We start from the raw sequence: 21234 nt of genomic DNA on the forward strand, positions 1-21234 counted from the left end.
CTACAAACTGCCCTTACTACAATGAGGTCAGTGACTACAAACTGCCCTTACTACAATGAGGTCAGTGTCTACAAACTGCCCTTGCTACAATGAGGTCAATGCCCCCGTGACTTAAGGTGGGAAAGGGGCCTCCTGACATGGAACAGGAGCAACTGGCAGTTGGGAGGACAGAGCCACCAGCCCCAAGGTCTTGACCCAACCTCCTACAGCCCAGCACACTGCATATCACCTCTGCACCCCCAGTATGGACCCCTGTCTGGCCCTGCTATGGCTACAAACCAACCATGAACTGCTAGCAATGCCTGTGAACCCCTGCTGCTGCTGTCTGGGTCTGGACATGAGGGTAGTGCAGCTCACTCCAGCCCAGCCCAGGTGCCACTGGTATCATAGATGTGTCCTTCCAGACACCAAATCGCTCCTACACCTGCAGATACATCAATACCCATCATAGGTGGACACTGTCGCCCACTGCACGTGCAGGGATACTGAGACTCCAGGACCTTGCTGCTCATGTCAGGTGGTATCTTCCCCTCTACTATGCTCCTTTCTTGGTCTCCTGAGCCCCTTTAGGCTCTCTCCAGAACATAACCTTGACTTCAGCTGTGAGAAAGAAAATGACTACACAGGGGTGAGGGGTGAGGGACCTCAGAGACTTAATAGTTTGATCTCCCCATCTTACAGAGGAGATAACTGAGGCTTCAGGTCAGAAAGAGCCTTCACACTGCCCCCAGGGAGCTGTTAATGGGATAAGGCCCATATTGACTACGAGGCTCCAGATGGAACCCCATTATGATTGGCTCTGAAGAAGGTAGCTAGGCTTTCCCTAATGCCTGAGCACATTTCAACTGTCTAAAACCTGCATGTCCTGAGCTTCCTGTCCTAGAGGGAGTACTCAGTCTATCTACCCCAGTGACTTCAGTTAGCAAGGAGGACCAGGCTAGCCCATTTTCATTCAAACCGCCACTAACACACCTCCATGAGTATGAATGTGTATTGCTCTTGGAAAGTTGTCTAGGAAGTAGGCCTCTTCCTTTGGCTCCACTGGGACAGCAGAGGCTGGTGGGAACCATCAACTGACTTAGCAAATCACTAAGAAATCCTAAGAAAGAATCATGCTCAGGAAATACAAGGATTTTGACTCCCACCAGCTCAGAGCACTCGGGGTTCTAGCCCCAGTTAGCCAGTTTCTTCCACAGGCTGGTCCAGTTCCCAAGCACCTGGCCTGGTAGCTCATCAGCACAACTTTAAGTCTGCCTGGGAATAAGAGGCCTTTGATGTTTGTCCTTCCATAATAACCTGGCCCCATGTGGACCAACACAAACTCCCTTCTCTATGCGCACATGTGGTCTACCTGGCCAGCCTGTGACCACTGCCCCTCCTCCCACCCAGTCTTCACCTATCACCTTTGCCGTGGACTCTTCTGTTTCTTCATCCCAAAGGATCCAGCCTTCTGCTATGACCTATGACACTCTTTCTGCCTTTGCCTTTTTTTGACTCTTTCCTCCTCCCTTGCCCATGTGGCACTTTATGGTAGAATATCCTAAGCACAACCAGGACACACCCTATGGACACCCGAGGACAGGACCAGAGTCTGTCACCCATCACCCAAGCATGGCTTTCCTCCACTTCCAGCCAGGTCTCCAGAGATCTCCCGTAGCTCCTCCATTCACAGTCTACGCATGAGCTGTCCCCATCCTCTCAGTCACATCCTTCATCTTGTTGCCCCTCCTTCCCAGGAGCTCCCATGACACTCTCCTGCCTCATGGTCTCTCCAGAACCTTTTTCCAAGCGTCCTGACTTGCCATGGCTTCCTTGACCCACCAAGAAAGTCTGCTGCTTCCTAGAGCCCTGTCTGGAGCAGGCTTCTCCTCTAGTACTCTTTTTGGTGTCTCCTTCATCCCAGAGTCTCTGCCACCATCCTCATGCTCGTTGTTCACTCCCAGATCCAGATTTCAGAGCTGCAGACCTTCACCCCAGCCAGCACCCCTGGGACTTACCAGCCATGTACAGTGAACGTTTACTGTGCCCTTACTTACCAAGTGCACAACTGAGTCCTGTCATTTTGATTTTACACCCATGCCTCCCTGCTTTTGTGTGGTCATGGCCCTGGAGTAGGATAGCGTGGCAGCCTAATGTCACTATCCCCATAACAAAAGGGTAAATTGAGACTCAGGAAAGGAAGTGATGATCCAGCAGTTAACAACTAGACGTCACCGGCTTTATAGACGGCACATCATTTCACAGGGCTTAAGTGTTAGCTATAAAATAGGGATATGGGGAATGGAGAGATGGCTCAGTGGTTAAGAGCACTGGCTGCTCTTCTACAGGTCCTTCCTGAGTTCAATTCCCAGCAACTACATGGTGGCTCACAACCATCTATAATGGGATCCAATGCCCTCTTCTGGTATGCAGACAAAAAAACAGTATACATTAGATAGATAGATAGATAGATAGATAGATAGATAGATAGATGGATGGATGGATGGATGGATGGATGGATGGATGGATGGATGGATAGACAGACAGACAGACAGACAGACAGATAGATGGATAGATGGATAGATAGATAGATAGATAGATAGATAGATAGATAGATAGATAGCCATGTCACAGATTTAAGCAGGCTATTGACAATGACTATTGACTACAGCCAGAAATACCTGCTCTTGGGATATTTACTCTAACCAAAGCCCTGTGGTAACATTAGATTCTTTCCGCTGCTCACAAGTTCATCAGAGCAGCAGTAACTGCTCACTGCCCACATCTTTCCCCATCCTGGTGCACCCAGGACGAGGATGGGGACTGTGAGTGAGCATGGAGGCTCATAGCAGATGAGAACAGTCCACAGAGCCAAGTTTCTCTTTGTGGCTAAGGAAGTGCTGTCTCGCCCTGAGTGCATCTTTCTGAGACCCCTTGTGTTTTATCTTTTAACACTTCTTGGGTTAGGGTGTATTTCGCAGGTAGCACTGTGGTTTGGTGGTTATCTGTATGCTCTTTCACCCCATGGTGTACCTCACAGTCAATAACCTGCTTGATTCTGTAACGAGGTAGTTGATGTCCACACCCCTATTTTACAGTTCTCTGGGGGTCGTGTCAAGGAACACGTGTCTACTAAGTCTATACTACAAAAAGTACAGAATTGGCTGAGAGCCCAGATTTGCTGGCTCCTTGGTTAGGGCTCTTCTACACACAGACTATAAACAAGGAGTACTCAGCTTTTAACATTGTAGCATGACATCATCTACAAATATGGTGAGTCTCCTGCAGCATGAACATAGGTAGTAAGTAGACTGTTCCATCCCCTGGTAGGAGACGGGGCCCTACTCCTTACCCATTCAGTCTCTCAGAACCCAGTGGGTCACCAGTACTGCCCATGTGAGCTTTGAGACTCATAGGGAAATGGGAGATACAGGCAGGCACTGCTCTGAAGGAGGGGCCACCAGCGACAGCACTCTGGTCTTTCTCCCCTCCAGTATTTCGTCTTTGACTTCCACGTCTCTCCTGATGTCATGTTTGACAAGATCATCAAGATCTCGGTGAGTGGAGAGCAGCTGCAGCTGGCAGACAGGGCCCACACTGACCTATGCAGGACCTCGGCACAGCCCTGCAATTTACCATTCATAACACAAGCAGCCCTGTGCCTGGATCCTTGGCTGGCCAAAGGGTAGCAGAAAATGGATATTTCCTGCCTCTTGCCCCTTCAGCTGGAACCCTCTGTAGAACGTAAAACCTACTCACCCATATAACAGTAGTGGAGGGAGGGGGACATGGTGTTGGGCAGGAGGGGCTGATGCTGAACCTCTACAAACCAGTCCTGTGCCCTGCCAAATACCTTCCCACCTGACTAAGAAAATTGGCAGTAACACTATCATCAGTGGGCCCTGCCTTTGCCACTCCCACTCCCATCCCCAAAGGCTTCTCCCTGCCCAGCCTAACTGGCTGCTTGCGATTCTGCTCTGGAAGGTTATCCATTCTAAGAACCTGCTTCGAAGTGGCACCCTGGTGGGATCCTTCAAAATGGACGTGGGGACCGTGTATTCCCAGCCTGGTGAGTAGCCCCTTAAGGATGGGCTGGTGCACGCATCTCCAGAACATACCAGGTCATTCCTGCTATATTGGTTCCTGGTTCATCCATCAAGAAGCATAGACATGTTGCAGGAAGTATTAAAAAACGAACGACAGTTCCTGTCTCATTGCCTCCAACTCTGCCCCGGAGTGGTCTCCCCCTTTGTCTCTTGCTAGCCTCCACAGCGGGCCACATGGTACCGGTAGGCCACATGGCACCTGAGCTCCAAAATCTCTCCACCCAACTCGCTAAGTTCCCTCGGGTCACTGTCACGCCAGCTCCGTACTTCAAAACCCCCTTGGCCTTTGTGGTGCACGTCAGGCAATCCCACGCTTTGCTGCTGTACCTTTCTTTCTTGAACTCAGTTGAGTCACCTCAAGAAGAAAAACACCACACAAACTTAGCTCAAAAACAATGGTAACTCAATCTCTGGGTGCAACAACTAGAATGTTAATCTTGTAAGCCATATTAAATCTAAATCCTCTGGTGGCGAATCCTAGTGGATTTGCCGTAAACCAGGAGACACTTGTAGCTACATCTTGCCATATTGCTATCCTGTCCGAACCTCCTCCAACCTCTCTCCTGCTCCTTCTCTTCCTCTGTCCAACCCAGAAGTCCCACCTCCTACTCACCCAGTGATTGGCTTCTTCACTCATTAGGGATGGCTCACAAGAAGTCCTGAGTATGTGACTCATTCCTTGTCCCAGACAGCCCCTCCCAGGAGAGCAGAATTACCATTAAATACAAACAGCACCAGGCCCAATCCACAACCTAGGCACATCCCACTGGCCATGAGTAGGCAGCCTCGGAAGTGGCAGAGAAGTAGTGTAGACTCCATACACAGATATGTAGGAGCCATGTGCGCCATGTCTGATAGGTGTTTGCTCATTGTGGGGGAAGGGATCTGGGAGTCACAGTACAGAGAGGTAGCTTAAGTTCTCGTAGCACACGAGAACATCACCTCTCCTGCGTCGCAGGAGAACAGTGATATTGAGGGCAATGAGAGGCCTGAGAGGGGCCATGTCTACCCACTGCCTCTGGCTGGCACCCGCTGAGCAGAAAAGACCCAGCTGTCCTTACAAAACCACTGTCACCCCCTCTGGCAGTTAAGAGGCCTGAGACTCACAGATGTGCCAGAGTTTGGCCCAGCCAATCAGCTAGTCAGGGGGATAACAGCGGTACCCATCAAGTGACACCACCCAATCTAAATGTGGTGACAACCAGTGGCAGTGGAATGCACAACTTTGGGGGACTCTGGGCCCTTCACAAGAGACCCTCATCCCTCTAGGAGCAACAATGGCAAGAGAGGCTGTGTCTGATTATAATTCCACAGGTACCTATGGTCAACACTATAGAGTTGGTATCAGTACCCCAAGTAATGGTTTAGAGGAGCAGTTATCAACCTGTTGGTCGTGACCCCTTTGGGGTTGAATGACCCTTTTGAAGGGGTCACCTCAAACCATCAAAAAACACAGACATTATGATTCACAACAGTAGCAAAGTTACAGTTATAAGGTAGCAATGAAAATAGTTTTATAGTTTAGGATCACCACAACATGAGTCACCATGTTAAAAGGCCACAGCATTAGGAAGGTTGAGAACCACTGGTCTGGAGGGCTTGTCACTACATGGCCAACTTGGGGCTATCCATGAGTTTGAAGTGAAACTGCTCAGAAGTCAATACTTACCCTACAAGGCCCTTTGTTGATGACAATACAATTTCATTCCAAATTGTCATATTTTACCCTCATAAAGTAATTAAAAGACACAGTAACATCCCTTCTTGCTTTACGGGGGAGCCAGTGAGCAGAGACAGTGAGCAGAGAGGAATAGGGAGGGGCTTGGAGGAGCCACTAAGAAATATGAAACAGTCGGCACTTTCTTGTGGCCCTAATAACACTCAGCTGATGCTCACTGTAACCATGGCTTGTATAGGAAGTGTGAGTCTTGGACTATGCACAGGTCAAAATATTCCAGATGTGTGAGGCCTCAAAACACCTGTCGGGTATCTGTCGGTATAGACAGCTGGGCCAGGGGTGTATCTCAGTTAGTGAGGTACTCTCCTGGCGTACCCACAGTGCTGAGGTAGACCCTCAGCACTCTATAATCCAGGTGTGGTGGCACACAGCCATAATCCTGGCACTTGGGAGGTAGATGCCGGAGAAGCCGAAGTTCAGGGTCATTCTTAGCTTTATAGCAAGTTCTATAACTGTTATTCATGAAAAGAAGGAGAGCCTGTTCTCCTGGTACCCAGATCTTCCTGCTGCCCTGCACAGGATGGAAGCCCCAGGGGAAGGACTGGGTTGGACATCTGCTACGTTGCTTCCCAGGAGGCACGCCCAGCCATGCTCCATAGGTTTGAGGCTGCCAGGGTCTCTGGCGATGGCCCCCTCTCTAGGCTGGGTATCAGCAGACCTTCAGCCAAGATAGTGCAGGGGTCGAAGCCAGTGGAAAGCTTAGTAAGTACCCACAGTGATTGAGTTCTGCTTGAGAAAATGCTCCTGAGGGCAGTGGTGGAGTACCTCCTAAACCCCAGCACTTGGGAAGCAGAGACAGGTGGATCTCGGAGTTCGAGGCCAGCCTGGTCTACAGAGAAAATGCTGATGTTATGGAGGAGGTCAGACACTGGACACATTCCAGCAGGTCAAACTTCCCAATCCATGTAGGCATGCTTGTTCCTGTCTGGCAGAAAGGAAACCGAGACTCTGGGTCCAACACTACAGTGGAGTCACGGGCCGATAGACCTTGAGCTCAGGCCTTTGTGGTCCTCAGATACAGTCTCTCCACTAGGGTAGCCCACTCCCAGACTTACTGTTCCTCACAAGTCTGCCTCTGACCCTGATAACCTTGCAGAGGCATGGCCAAGTTTAGCCTGACTGCCAAGTGAGGGAAATTGCTCACTGTTACCCTCTGCTGGAGATGAGTTGTAGTTGCAGAGGCCCGAGCGGCTACCCTTTCCTTAGCCAGTCCTCCTCTGTCACAGGTGTCAGAGCCTGGCAGAGGTGACCGCTGTGGAGCTGGCTCTCCAGTTGTTTTTGCTTCTCCAGCTGGAGATCGCGGCATCCAGACTTGAGGCCTCGGAGGCCATAAACCGGGTGTGCACCCCATACAAGGGCCCCTCAGCTGCATCCCTGACGCTCACCCAGCCAGAAGTGGGACACTCACACCCATATTTTAGACAGCTCCGTTTCATGTTTGTCAGACCCAAATCTGCCACCTGTAGTTTTTGTCACCTATAATCTTCAGCCTCGTTTCAAGTTTATCTTCCAACTGCTTTTGTGTTTAAAGGTAAATTTTGTGTTGCCCTAATCTTGATCTTTCCTTGCCAAACTCACCTTGTATATGCCTGTCAATCTATACACTCACACAAACACCCACTCCTTTGTCTACACCATAACAAACCCTGATATCAGTTAATCCACCTACTATCTATCTACCCATACGTCCCCAAGGCCAGCGGGCAGCCACACTCGGCCCTTGTCCAGCTCACCAGTTCCTTCTTACCTTTATCTGCTTGGAGCCATGAGGTCCTGGGTATCTGTGGCACCCTCCTCCTGAGGCCACCAGCTCAGCAGAGGGGCTCCAGTGACTCCAAACACTAAGGTTTCCTGGCCCCTCATCCCTCTTGCCTCTCATTGGCACAGCTGTGGCCTTGACAGCTGAGCCAGCTGACCCACACACACAGGCTGTATTCTGCTCCCTGCCCCAACCTCAACTCAAGAGGGTCACTGGGCTCAGAACCTTGGAAGATACAGGTGGAAAGGGAGGGAAGCTGGGTGAGTTCTGAGCCCTGGAGATTTCAATACCTGTAGGCAACTAAAGACAGTCTCCTCATCCTGTACCTTATCACTAACTTTAAAATCAGCCTAGTGGGGACTGATCTTCTCTAAAACACCTCCTTTGCTGACACTTGTACCTTTCTCCACACTGTCCCGTGTCCTGGGGACACTGGGAAGCACACTGCTAATCTCTGCTTCAGTCTAAACATGGAGACAGGCTTTACATTGATGGTTTCTGATATGGGAGGCGTGTACACGGGGCCCTGTGAACACCAAGTGGTCAGGGCCTATTCCTCTGAAGGAGTCAGGGAAAGCTGCGTGGAAGAGGAGGCCCTTAGATAGACTGATCAGTTTTCCAGCTAACCAAGGAGGAGAAAGAAAGTGAGGACATTTGGAGCAGACACAAAGGCCTCGAGTTTGGCTCTGTGCAAGCTTAGGAACCAAGCAGGGAAGAGAGTAGCAGGATTCCCTTGCCAGTGTTTGGGCTTCACCTCAAGACACAGGGAGACTCAGACAGACTGAAAGGGAGAACATACTAAGAGAAGAAGCCTCTGTTATAGCAGGCCCTATCTAGCAGCCATGTGGGACCAGCTGTAGCGGATAGGAGAGACTGCAAGCTGAGAAACTCACTTGGAAGCAATTCAGAGTCCTGACACATGCTTCCGGGCAGGGTCTCGCCCAGCCCTCTGCCTGCAGAGGTCCTCTGTCTTCACTGGATGGGGCATCCAGAGCTGTGGCTTTGAGTCTCGGGGCGTGCAGCCTTGAGCTTGCAAGGCCTAGCAAGCACTCAGCTTGGATGCCCTGTGGAATCCTGGGATAGAGATGGTAAATGCAATGCCCCTCCTCACCACTGCAGAACACCAGTTCCATCACAAATGGGCCATCCTGTCAGACCCTGACGACATCTCTGCTGGGCTGAAGGGTTACGTAAAGTGTGATGTCGCTGTGGTGGGCAAGGGAGACAACATCAAGACACCCCACAAGGCCAACGAGACGGATGAGGATGACATTGAAGGGTGAGTCTCCATCTCCCCCAGAGACCTGCACACAACCCTTCCTTCCCCCAAAGGAAGCTCCTTTGAGTGGTATGAACCCAGAATTGTTACCATCAGACTCCTTACTTCCACGCTTCACCCTGCCAGTCTCTCCTCTGGGGCCCAGGGCAGTGTTGTCATTAGGGTTAATAGAAGGTAGTACTTTGACATCCAGACTTCCAACTGAGAAGGCTGGTGGGAAGAGGAGATGCTGGCAACTAGGAGTCCTCTCACTGCCAGGGATCACAGGCTCCAGAGCCATGCACTCAGGACAGCAGAGAGATGTCACTCAGGGTGCCAATCTTGGGCCACAGATAATGACTGCTAAGAAACACTCCAGGACATTGTCTGGACTCTCAGAACGTGCCTGGATCAAGTGGGCGTGGTCCCCAATGGGCTGGGAGAGGAGACCAGCTCCTGGGGTGTTCTTGTCTCAGGGAGGAAGGTGGTACAGAACTGTAAAAGTTGATGCCATGATTAGCATCCGGCACTACAGTCTACAAAGCACTGGAGCCTATGTACTGCTGTCCTGAAACCTGGCTGCTAATATTACTGCTAACGAGGAAAAAACTGGAGCTTGGTGAGATGGTAGCCTTTCCCAGATTCTAAAACTGGATAAGTGTCATGAAGCAGTATCTCAAGCTGTCCCTCACGGATTATGCCAAGCCCCAGGGGGATGCAGCTGCTAAGATGGTGTGTGTGTGTGTATGAGAGAGGCAGAGAGACAGAGAGACAGAGACAGACACAGACACAGACACAGACACAGAGAGAACACATATGCAAGCGTGCACTTGCATCTCCTCCCTGACCACCACCCTCTCCGCCTCTCCTCCCATCATCATCCTTGCATGGCTCTCGGTCTAAGGACCTGAGAGGATTCTCTAAGCCTGTCCATGGTGGAGATGACATGCTGCCTGTGCTCATAGGAACTTGCTGCTCCCCGAGGGCGTGCCCCCGGAACGTCAGTGGGCCCGGTTCTATGTGAAAATTTACCGAGCAGAGGGACTGCCCCGGATGAACACAAGCCTCATGGCCAACGTGAAGAAGGCGTTCATCGGTGAGAACAAGGACCTCGTCGACCCCTATGTGCAAGTCTTCTTTGCTGGACAGAAGGTACTGGGGATGGAGGTGCTGAAGGCCAGGATGGCGGGCTTGGAGTAAATGTGATGGATGGGAGGAAGGCAGACCAGGAGGAGTCTGTAACCTCCAGCAGGGAACACACACACACACACATGACACACGCACACACGCACGCACGCACTCACACATGCACTGACACACATGCTGTGACTTCATCCCACCAGGGCAAAACATCAGTGCAGAAGAGCAGCTATGAGCCGCTATGGAACGAGCAGGTCGTCTTTACAGACCTGTTCCCCCCGCTCTGCAAACGTATGAAGGTGCAGATCCGAGACTCCGACAAGGTCAATGATGTGGCCATCGGCACCCACTTCATCGACCTGCGTAAGATTTCCAACGATGGAGACAAAGGTCAGCAGCATAGCACCGACGTATCAAGGGGAGAGTGGGGCGTGATGAGAAGAATGAATGAGGCCCCTTTCCCTTACACCACCTCCGACCTCAGCCAGACAGGGCTTTTAAGGGTCTCATTGTAGCCCCTGCCTCAAGGAAACGGGGTTGTAATAATTCAAGGTCGCTGGGAGCTGACTGGATTTAGTGATTAGCTCTGTTGCTTTTGCACCTGTTTTTCCATTGACTGGCTGCAAATAAGAGCTATCATACATTACAGTGCACATGCTCTGTGTATGTAACCTCCATGTCTTTACTAATAACTGATGAGAACAGTAACACCTGTCTACAGGCCTGTGGGGACTGACGGTAACCCAGAATCCAGGAACTCAGTGAGACCAATGGCATTCCAATACCTCCTGATACTCCTGGACAGACAGACATGATACCAAGTGACCAGAACAGCAGGCAGAAGAAACAAAAGCCCAGGTCCACATATAGGAGATACTCAGAAGTGAATCCAGACAGAAAATAGGCTTGTGCTTCCAGGAACAGAGAGAGGGTGGTTGGAGGCACCTGCTCAGGGGCGTGGGGCTTCTTTAGGGTGGCCAGAAGAATGACGGAGTATGCCAATGGGTGCACAGCATACTGAACATACATACTATAGGCGCCCAAATTCTATCTGCGAACTGTATCTCACCCTTTTAATGCTGTGTTTACAAAACTAACAAAAAAAGTAAATATAGGAGCTGGGGAGATGGTTCATGAGGATCTGAGTTTAAATGCCAGAACCTATGTTTCCCCTCCCTCGTCCCCCCCAAAGAAAGCCAAGAATGATGGCACTTGTAAGCCCAGCACTAGAGAGGCAGAAGCGGGATCTCTGGAGCTCCCTGGAGCCCAGCCAGACTAGCCAGCTTGCCAAGTTCTGGGCCATTGAGAAACTCTGACTCAAAAACAAAAACAACAAAACAAAAAAGACATCTGAGATTGGCCTCCCTATGCTTACAGGGCACACATACACTCACATCATAAACATGCATACACATATAATAAATAGCTTTGTTTGTTCATGTCTTACCGTATAGACCAGGCTGGCCTTGAACTCACAGAGATCTGCCTACTAGAATTAAAGGTGTGTGCCCATATCCAGATTCTGACAAAAATAATTGTTTAAAAGGAAATACATAAAGAAGAATTAGATCCACATAAGGCAAAATCTGTTGACTGAGGCCCCACGAATTGTGAGAGAAGAGACTCGTCAGAGACAGGGAACAAAGCTCCTCTCCAGTCTCGGGTCCTGCTCAGCCCACCATAGTCACAGCCCACAGGGCTTCTGCCTCAAGGAGCCAAGGACTCACAACTAACCAAGGGAACATAGAGAGGAGGGAAGGTCTCCTAAGCAGGAGGGATGTGGTAGATGGATATCCTACATCCCAAAACAGAACAAAAAGAGTAGATCCGTGCTGTGGCGTTCAGGAAGAACTGGCATCTGTCCACAGGAGGGGCCTACAGCAGGGGAAGCAGGAGCCTGGCTCTCCCTCCTACACACCCCACCAAGGCTCCCACAGGGACTAAGAAGCCAGAAGGCACTGTGTAGGCATGGGTGAGAAAGCTGCCCACACCTGCCTGGCACCCAGCAGACAAATAGCCTTGAGCTCAGCACCCAGAAGTCACAAAGATCCCTGCATCCTGAGCGAGCCTCGGTTATGACAGCCTTTCTGCCTCCCTCCTCACCGCTGCAGGGTTCCTGCCTACCCTCGGTCCAGCCTGGGTAAACATGTACGGCTCTACACGCAACTACACACTGCTGGACGAGCACCAGGACCTGAATGAGGGCCTGGGGGAGGGTGTGTCCTTCCGTGCCCGCCTCATGTTGGGACTGGCTGTGGAGATCCTGGACACCTCTAACCCAGAGCTCACCAGCTCCACGGAGGTGCAGGTGGAGCAGGCCACACCTGTCTCGGAGGTGAGAGCAAAGCCGTGCTGTGTCCAGATCCCTCACACGGTCCCCTCCTCAACATGCACTGAGTGCTGGGTTTTCCCCATTGCTGCCCTGCTACTCAGAGGCCCTCATTTGACCTTTTCAAGACCTCAGTCCTCATCTACTGCTGGCCTATGCCCTACCTAGAGATCCATTATAGCCACCAGCGACCAATGGCACCCACCTCTGCCCCTCCTCTCAGCCATGACTGTCCTTGTATCTACAGAGCTAGCCATTCTTTCAGGAACAACTAGGGCTGGAGTTCAGACTGTCTAGCCGCAAAGCTGGATAGACCATACCCCATAGGCCAAGAGCCTACCTATGACATTAGGAACCCAACCCAGGCCTGTTGCCCCGCGAAAGCTCAGCATTGGGTTTAACTGCTTCCCTCTCAGAGCTGCACAGGGAGAATGGAAGAATTTTTTCTATTTGGAGCCTTCCTGGAAGCTTCAATGATTGACCGGAAAAATGGGGACAAGCCAATTACCTTTGAGGTGACCATAGGTGAGTGCTGAGACCATGGGGAAGGTTTCAGGCTTCTGGTTGTCACTGTTGTCACCATGCCCCAGGCTACAGAGAGCAGGTAACACTGATGTGTTTCCCATGACTGTCCTCAGACACCCACAAAGCAGCCCCGGTCCTTGTGAGTATACTTGACTATAAGAGAGGTCAACCATCACTCTACCAAAGGGGCAGACTAGGACTAGAACAGCAGAGAAAGTAGAGGGACCTCCCCCAATACCCTGTGGCGGAGAAGAGAGACAAGACATCCAGGCTATGCTCTGGGTTGGGCATCCCTGGGTGATGTTATCTCAGCCCTGTTCTCTGATTTTGCCTCTACAAGAGAAATACACGGAGGGTGGTGTGAATGAGAAAAAGACTGCAGGCCTCTTAGAAGCCGCTCTTTGTCCAGGAAATTATGGCAATGAAGTTGATGGTATGTCCCGGCCCCCGCGGCCTCGGCCCCGGAAGGAGCCTGGCGATGAAGAAGAGGTAGACCTGATTCAGAACTCCAGTGATGATGATGGTGATGAAGCCGGGGACCTGGCTTCGGTGTCCTCCACCCCACCTATGCGGCCCCAGATCACAGACAGGTGGGCCCTGCCACTTGCCTATCCTCGAGTGGCTTGGCCTTTACCTCCCATGACCCTTGACCTCAATATCCCTCAACCTCCTTCTGCATCCTGCCCTAGGAACTATTTCCACCTGCCCTACCTGGAGCGCAAGCCCTGCATCTATATCAAGAGCTGGTGGCCTGACCAGCGGCGCCGCCTCTACAATGCAAACATCATGGACCACATTGCTGACAAGCTGGTCAGCCAGGCTGTGGGTGATGTGATCTGGGAGAGAGGGCGCATGTAAAACACAGGCTGTTTCTCCAGAGGCTTATCTTGAAATACAGAATGGGGACATCCACAGGGTCCCAGAGCTCTGGAATAGAGCCTAAGGGTCTACCCCTGTAGGTCTGGGCTCTCAGAGACAGCTGGGCAGGCCAGCTACTTCAGGTCTGCACAAGACCTCTTTCCAATCCTGGGTGCTGTTCTGTCCACCATGGTCATAGCTCAGAGTGCTTCTTCCTGAAGGAGCTGAGGACTCATGAATAATCAAGAGTCCCCAGTGTCTACAACAGGCCCTAGGGGATTGGTGGCTCCTTCATAATATCTATAGAATGGCCTATGTTACTAGATTCTTCTTTCCTGGGGTGAATGGGAACTATTTGGGAGGAGAAGGGCTAAGGCCCAGAATGCCCTTGAAACCCTGCTTCACAGGAAGAAGGTCTGAATGATGTGCAGGAGATGATCAAAACAGAGAAGTCCTACCCTGAGCGGCGTCTGCGAGGTGTGCTGGAGGAGCTTAGCTGTGGCTGCCAGTGAGACCAATGGAGAGGGTAGGGTGGGACAAGGACACTCTAGCCAGGCCAGAGCAGAGGCAGCTAAGACCTGGCTCTTCTACCCCTCTGCAGCCGCTTCCTCTCCCTCTCGGACAAGGACCAGGGCCACTCATCCCGCACCAGGTTGGATCGGGAACGCCTCAAGTCCTGTATGAGGGAGCTGGTGAGGCCGCAGCTGGACCCCGGGATCAAGGAAGCCAATGAACAGGGGACACTTGTCCTTGAGGTCAAGCTGACACCCAAAGCTGAGTGCTCCTCCCACACTTCTTTTCCCAACAGGAGAGCATGGGTCAACAGGCCAAGAGCCTGAGGGCTCAGGTGAAGCGACACACTGTACGGGACAAGCTGAGGTTATGCCAGAACTTTCTACAGAAGCTACGCTTCCTGGCAGATGAGGTGTGTGGCCTGATAACAGGGCGGGGCAGCACGGAAAGACTGTCCAGATCCCCTGGGCAGCCTCTACCGCTCTGATGGCCATTATCGATAAGGTTGAGCAAGCCTAGTGGGAGAGAAAGACCTAAGACGAGGGTCCTTCCCTTTCAACCCCCAGCTTTTCCTCACTCGAGCCCAGCTCCCAGGAGTGGGGTTCGGCAGGCTCAGGGTACCACTCTAGTGAGGTGACTTATGCCCGTCTGTGCAGCCCCAGCACAGCATTCCTGATGTGTTCATATGGATGATGAGCAACAACAAGCGTATTGCCTATGCCCGCGTGCCTTCCAAAGACCTACTGTTCTCCATTGTGGAGGAGGAACTGGGCAAGGACTGTGCCAAGGTCAAGACCCTCTTCCTGAAGGTGCTGCAGGGGATGAGCCAAGGGTGGGTGGGGTGGATCCTCGTAGAGACTCTTCCGAGGCTGGCAAGTCTAAGAGGAGGAGGTGGAGCCCACCTGTCCTCACTCCCCTTCCCCTTTTAGTCTCTCACGCCCAGCTCTGTCCAGTGAGGGGGTAGGCAAAACTCTTAACTCTGCCTAAAGCTTCAGCACCTCCCTGGGCCTCCCTTACCCTGTGGGTCCTGGAAGTTCTCAGGCTCTTGGTGACCCTGAGCCTGCCCCTAGCTGCCAGGGAAGAGGGGCTTCGGCTCGGCGGGCTGGACAGTACAGGCCAAGCTGGAGCTCTACCTGTGGCTGGGCCTCAGCAAGCAGCGAAAGGACTTCCTGTGTGGCCTGCCCTGTGGCTTTGAGGAGGTCAAGGCAGCCCAAGGCCTGGGCCTGCATTCCTTTCCACCCATCAGCCTGGTCTACACCAGTGAGTGAGGCCTCCTTATCCTGGGTGGGCTACTCTCCCAGCTTGTACCCCTAGAGGGCCATGGGGGCTACATGGCATGGCTTAGCCCACTCTTCCCCACAGAGAAGCAAGCCTTCCAGCTCCGAGCCCACATGTATCAGGCCCGAAGCCTCTTTGCCGCTGACAGCAGTGGACTCTCTGATCCCTTCGCCCGTGTCTTCTTCATCAACCAGAGCCAGTGCACGGAGGTAAGGACTGAGGGGGAGGGCTCTGGCTTTGGGAGCCCCGGGAGGCCTGCTAGTTCCCAGATCTTCAGAGGGAAGCCCTTCAGGTAACTGGCTAAGCTAGTAGAGGCCACCAGCTTGAACTATGCCCACAAGGCAAGGGCCCTGAGAATAGACTTCATAGAAGCCTTGATTTGGGGATTTCTGGAATAGCAGGGGATCAACCATTCCTGCCTGCAGAGTTCCCATGAACAGTGTCTGACACTTCTTCCCCATCCCTCACCCTGTGATCAGGTCCTGAACGAGACACTGTGTCCCACTTGGGACCAGATGCTGGTATTTGACAACCTGGAGCTGTATGGTGAAGCTCACGAGTTACGAGACGATCCCCCCATCATCGTCATTGAGATCTACGACCAGGACAGCATGGTATGGTGGGCACCGGCACCAGCGACCTCTGGCAGACCCTCCCCTTGCAGGTTCCCCACCCTCCCCCTAAAGCTTTATGCTGGCTGCCTCTGTAGCTACTAGGTTTGTTGGGAAACTGGGTTGCTCACCAAACTTTCCGGGTGCCTCCTGCCCAACCACCACAGCCTGATCCTTTTCCAGTACCATGAGCCTCTTGGGGACCAGGTGCAAACCATAGTGTTTCCCATCTCCTGGATAAATACACTGAGGCCAAGTCTTCCAGAGATGTACCAGGAAGCCCTGTTGTCACAGCCCCAGCCCCATCCCAGGGCTCTGATCGCTCCCTGTGCACAATCACAAATCCCGCTGCTTTCCATGGAGGTTCTGGAACAGGGAGGAAAGATCGGGAGGGGCCAAGGCTGCCTACAAGCCAACTCAACTGTTGGGGTGCCCAAGGGAACCCTAGAGTTTTGTTGTGTTAGGGCAAAGCTGACTTCATGGGCCGGACCTTCGCCAAGCCCCTGGTGAAGATGGCGGATGAGGCATACTGCCCACCTCGCTTCCCGCCCCAGCTTGAGTACTACCAGATCTACCGAGGCAACGCCACGGCCGGAGACCTACTGGCTGCCTTCGAGCTGCTGCAGGTTGGGGGGCGGGCAAAGGGGGCAGGGCTAGGAGTCAGATCTCAGGGGGCCTTGGGCTCTGTGGCCTGCCTGTCCCTTCTGTTCTGACACCAACTCACTGGGGAAAGGGCTGCTCTCCTCCGACTTGACACTGAGATGTATGACCTCATTCCTCAGATTGGGCCATCAGGGAAGGCTGACCTGCCACCCATCAATGGCCCCGTGGACATGGATAGAGGGCCCATCATGCCTGTGCCTGTGGGAATCCGGCCAGTGCTCAGCAAGTACCGTGTGGAGGTGTGTGAGGGCTCTGTGCACCTCCCTGCCTGTGACCTTTGCCCAAGTCACCCGTTCCTCTCCCCTTTTGCTCCGTGAAGCACCATGAGTGCACATTCCGAATGAGACACCAAACTCCTCATTCATGACACTTCTTAGCTTCAGAAAAAAAGATAGGGAGAGCCCAGAGTTGAGGGGGCTTGTCCAAGATCACTCCTTGGAGCCGGCAGCACTGACACAGGCCCCAGCCCAGACCAGTGCTGTCCTGCTCTGACAGAGTCACATCACTGTGCCCAGAGCCATTCTAAGCCCTCTGCCTTTCATAGTGATCATTATCCCCAAAGACCCTACCTCGGTCTTCTGAGGACACTTGTCCCATCAGTCTCCTGGCACCGTCCCGCTGTGCCTCCCCACTGCCATGTCTCTTCTAGTCCCACCCAGACTATCCCGGGTGACCCTCCCCAGCCACCACTGGCTCTCTTTACAGAACCACCTTTCCCCTGCTATCAGGTGCTGTTCTGGGGCCTGAGGGACTTAAAGAGGGTGAACCTGGCCCAAGTGGACCGACCACGGGTGGACATCGAGTGTGCAGGAAAGGGGGTACAATCATCCCTGATCCACAATTATAAGAAGAATCCCAACTTCAACACCCTGGTCAAGTGGTTTGAAGTGGTGAGTGTAGGAGCCAACAGATCCGGGCAGGGCTAAGTGTGACCAGTGCAGATTGCCTTAGCCGGAGCCTCCTCAGTCCCTTTCTCTGAGACCTAGACTGTAAAATGTCACCACCATCAGGACCTCCCAGAGAATGAGCTCCTACACCCACCCTTGAACATCCGAGTGGTGGACTGCCGGGCCTTTGGACGGTACACCCTGGTGGGCTCCCACGCTGTCAGCTCGCTGAGGCGCTTCATCTACCGACCCCCAGACCGCTCGGCCCCCAACTGGAACACCACAGGTATGGCCACCTAAAGCCAAAGCCTGGCTCTTTTGTCTAGAGCATCTATCTATGGGGCAGCGTGGCACTGTTGGAGGGTGGAAAGGGGGCTGAACTTTCTTGGGAACAGAGAAGGCTGCACGGGACTGCCCCTTACTCTGAGGCCCAGAGCCAGTACTGGACAGGCCCTCAGTAGGCTGAAGGAAGATGACCTCTTCTATCAGGTGCTGGAGGAGACCTGGTCCTCCCCTGGGCATAGCCTCCAGACCTCATCTCCAGGTCTAGCCTCAGTCCTGCTGTCTGGATGCACAATGATCCACCCTTCTCTCTAGCTCATTTCCCTTCCTCACTACCATCTTGTTCTTATTTATATTGTCCTGTTCCTCCTCTGCCCTGAGAAAGTTCCAGAGTCCACTGCAGATAAAGCTCTTCCTGCCTTACTACATGCCTCTCACTGTGACTCTGTTCCTCCTCTCTCTGTCTGTCTGTCTCTCTGTCCAGTCAGGCTTCTCCGGGGCTGCCACAGGCTGCGCAATGAGGGCCCCTCTTCTCACCCCACAGGGGAGGTTGTAGTGAGCATGGAACCTGAGGTACCAGTTAAGAAGCTGGAGACCATGGTGAAGCTGGATGCGGTAAGGCGAGGGGCCAGCTCAATGCTGGCCGGGCACACACAGCACACGTAGCGCCCTGGAGAGCCAGGCAGGCCTGTCCTGAGACTGCAGCCCTGACTTGCCACTCTGTGTAGTTGTCAAAAGCCAACCTCGATCACATAGCACTGTCTGGAACAGGGTACTAGGGGGTCGGGGAGCAGATGGTGTGTACAGGTAAGACATTACCATGAAATGGTAATGGTTAGAGGCACTGACCTGCGGCATTTCACTTCAGAAATGACCCCCTAGGTGATGGACCACTTATGAGATAGGGGTCTTTTGTATGGGGCCATTTTCCATGCCAAGTGCTGCCCCATGAGCCTGGGCTGGGGATTTCCATGTGGAAGGATTTATTCCTCTGGCTTCAGGATCAAGAGTATTTACCTGGTAGAAAAAGGCCTGTAGGAGAGGGCAGGATAGATCAGCCTCGAGCTGGCCTTTCTGAGGTCTAGTCTCTGCCCAGAGCCCTCAAGGGGCTCCCTCCCTCCCACATTTCCAGCTTCCTGTCCACTACCTCACTTGCTTCACACAGCCTGGGGCATGTCCTAGCTTCTGAGGCCTGGGCTAAAATGATCTTCCTTTGACCTGGCCCATGAGTAGACCTGGGGCTGCCAGTGGTCTCTATAAAGGACAGCATGAGACACTGGGTCTTGCAGCTCTTGGTGGTGTTGCCTAGAAAGCTCACTGCCCAGATGCTTAGTTTTGAATATTCTGCTACCCAGCTCCCCATCGCCTCCCCAATACAGACTCACCGGCTGTTCATAAAAAGTGACTTTAAGGTACAGCAGCCATGGATCTAGTAAGCCAGAGGGAACAGCAGAAGGAGCCTCCAGTCACATTAGCAGATAGTCTGCTCTTCTGAATCTGAATGCCTTGTAGTCAAAAGAAAGGGGCTCACAGCAGTGTGCACCTTCACGGCTCCTGTCCTTTGGTCTGATGCACTGCCTGCCCCTTCAGTTAGTTCTCAGTGGCTAATTCTGCCCTTTCTCCTTGGTTCCTTCCCTCTGCAGACTTCTGACGCTGTGGTCAAGGTGGATGTGGTAAGTGTGGGAACCGTGCAAGGGCCTTGGGGTAAGAGAGCCATTCACTGACACCAGCGCCAGGCCAGAAGGACCTTTCATGGACCCAGCCATCCTTCCCTGAGTGCCAGTTCTGCCTTGGCCTATGGCTCACAGTGGCAGGCTGTGGCTCCTCCCACAAGGCCTTGCCATTGGTGGACTCACAGTACTGGGGGGGGGGGGGCGGTGCTTTCTGGGATCAGATGGCTGTAGTGGGTAGGAATTATTTGGAGTCCTGGGAAGGGATGGAGACTAGGAAAGCCATGGGATGGTCAACCTGTCCAACCCCCAGGCTGAAGATGAGAAGGAAAGGAAGAAGAAGAAAAAGAAAGGCCCTTCAGAGGAGCCAGAAGAGGAGGAGCCTGATGAGAGCATGCTGGATTGGTGGTCCAAGTACTTCGCCTCCATCGACACAATGAAGGAGGTGAGGCCTGGGCAGGGTCACACCTTCCTCTCCAGCTCCTACCCTAATCCTCAGAGTCTGTTCCCTGAGCTCTCCCTTCAGAGCCCTCCCTCCTCGGGATGATGGGCAGTTCACCTCCTGGCTTAGTCCCTCTCTTGTCAGCTGTGTGTTCCACAAAGATCTCTGACATTCTCATGATGAGCCAGATGCCACACTAGATGCAGTGTGAGCCCAAAGATAGGTGCCACAAAGGCCCTGAGCAGCTCCAGTCTTGTGACTGGAAGCTGAAGACGCCACGGGCTATGGAGACATCAGTACCTGGGAAGTCAGGAAAGCCCCTTCATGTTTTGGCAGCAACTTCGACAACATGAGACCTCTGGAATTGACTTGGAAGAGAAGGAAGAAGTGGATAGCACTGAGGGTGAGCCCTGGACCCCCAGCATCTGGACCCCTAGGTCCCTGCACTCATAACAATAACTGCTTCTTCAGCCCTGGTCTGAGCTCCAAGAATCAAGCTAAGGACCACTACAGAAGTTTCCACTCTGATCCGTTCAGCAACCATAGCAGCATGGAAGACAATAGAACATCTGAGCTGGAAGGGACCTCCTAGCTTGTTCCACATTTTCCACAATCTTTTCCATGGAACTACATTAATACTGTTCTGGAAGGGAAAGAGGATTCTGGGGACAGATCCATCTAGGAAATGCTGGTTTAAGCAGGTTCCTTCAGTGCATGACTTCTCAGAGCTTTTATATAAGTATTGCGTTGTGATTGTGTGTCTCTGTGTGTATCTCTGGGTGTCTCTGGGTGTGTTCATGTGTATGTGTGTGCATGTGTGTCTGTGTGTATGAGTGTGCGTGTCTCTGTGTCTCTGTATCTATGTGTATCTGTGTGTGTGTGTCTGTATATGAGTGTATGTCTGTGTATGTCTCTGTGTCTCTGTATCTATGTGTATCTGGGTGTGTGTCAGTGTGCATATGAGTGAATGTCCATGTGTGTGTGTCTGTATGTGTATGTCTCTGTGTGTCTGTGTATGTATGTCTCTGTGTGTCTATGTGTATGTCTGTGTGTGTACCTGTGTCTGTGTGTGACTGTGTGTCTATGTGTGTCTGCATGTATCTGAGTATCTCTATTGTATGCCTGTATCTCTGTGTGTGACTGTACATCTATGTGTGTCTGCGTGTATCTGTGTGTGTGACTGTGTGTCTATGTGT

At 52.4% G+C, this 21234-nt stretch overlaps 1 protein-coding gene across 6 annotated transcripts in view; it reads left to right on the forward strand.

The window, feature by feature from the left end:
• Otof (otoferlin) overlaps positions 1-21234 on the forward strand; it is a 98616-nt gene that overhangs the window by 66696 nt on the left and 10686 nt on the right. For 3 of the 6 annotated variants that reach the window (XM_028782947.1, XM_028782948.1, XM_028782949.1), the window contains 24 exons: positions 3474-3536; positions 3964-4048; positions 8702-8861; positions 9806-9992; positions 10184-10370; positions 12092-12315; positions 12726-12834; positions 13244-13424; positions 13524-13644; positions 14100-14200; positions 14294-14384; positions 14501-14617; positions 14862-15014; positions 15276-15465; positions 15568-15692; positions 15963-16097; positions 16559-16720; positions 16877-16996; positions 17486-17647; positions 17768-17930; positions 18471-18541; positions 19570-19599; positions 19910-20041; positions 20375-20441. In XM_028782947.1, the coding sequence (XP_028638780.1) occupies positions 3474-3536; positions 3964-4048; positions 8702-8861; positions 9806-9992; positions 10184-10370; positions 12092-12315; positions 12726-12834; positions 13244-13424; positions 13524-13644; positions 14100-14200; positions 14294-14384; positions 14501-14617; positions 14862-15014; positions 15276-15465; positions 15568-15692; positions 15963-16097; positions 16559-16720; positions 16877-16996; positions 17486-17647; positions 17768-17930; positions 18471-18541; positions 19570-19599; positions 19910-20041; positions 20375-20441 (3136 nt within the window). Of the gene's footprint in view, positions 1-3473; positions 3537-3963; positions 4049-8701; positions 8862-9805; positions 9993-10183; positions 10371-11869; positions 11904-12091; positions 12316-12725; positions 12835-13243; positions 13425-13523; positions 13645-14091; positions 14201-14293; positions 14385-14500; positions 14618-14861; positions 15015-15275; positions 15466-15567; positions 15693-15962; positions 16098-16558; positions 16721-16876; positions 16997-17485; positions 17648-17767; positions 17931-18410; positions 18542-19569; positions 19600-19909; positions 20042-20374; positions 20442-21234 lie in introns of those variants that run through there. The other 3 variants (XM_028782945.1, XM_028782946.1, XM_028782950.1) reach the window with 2 other exon arrangements.

This window comes from Grammomys surdaster, unplaced genomic scaffold (genome assembly GCF_004785775.1).
Source record: "Grammomys surdaster isolate TR1022 unplaced genomic scaffold, NIH_TR_1.0 946, whole genome shotgun sequence".
In the NCBI taxonomy this organism is placed as follows: Eukaryota; Metazoa; Chordata; class Mammalia; order Rodentia; family Muridae; genus Grammomys; species Grammomys surdaster.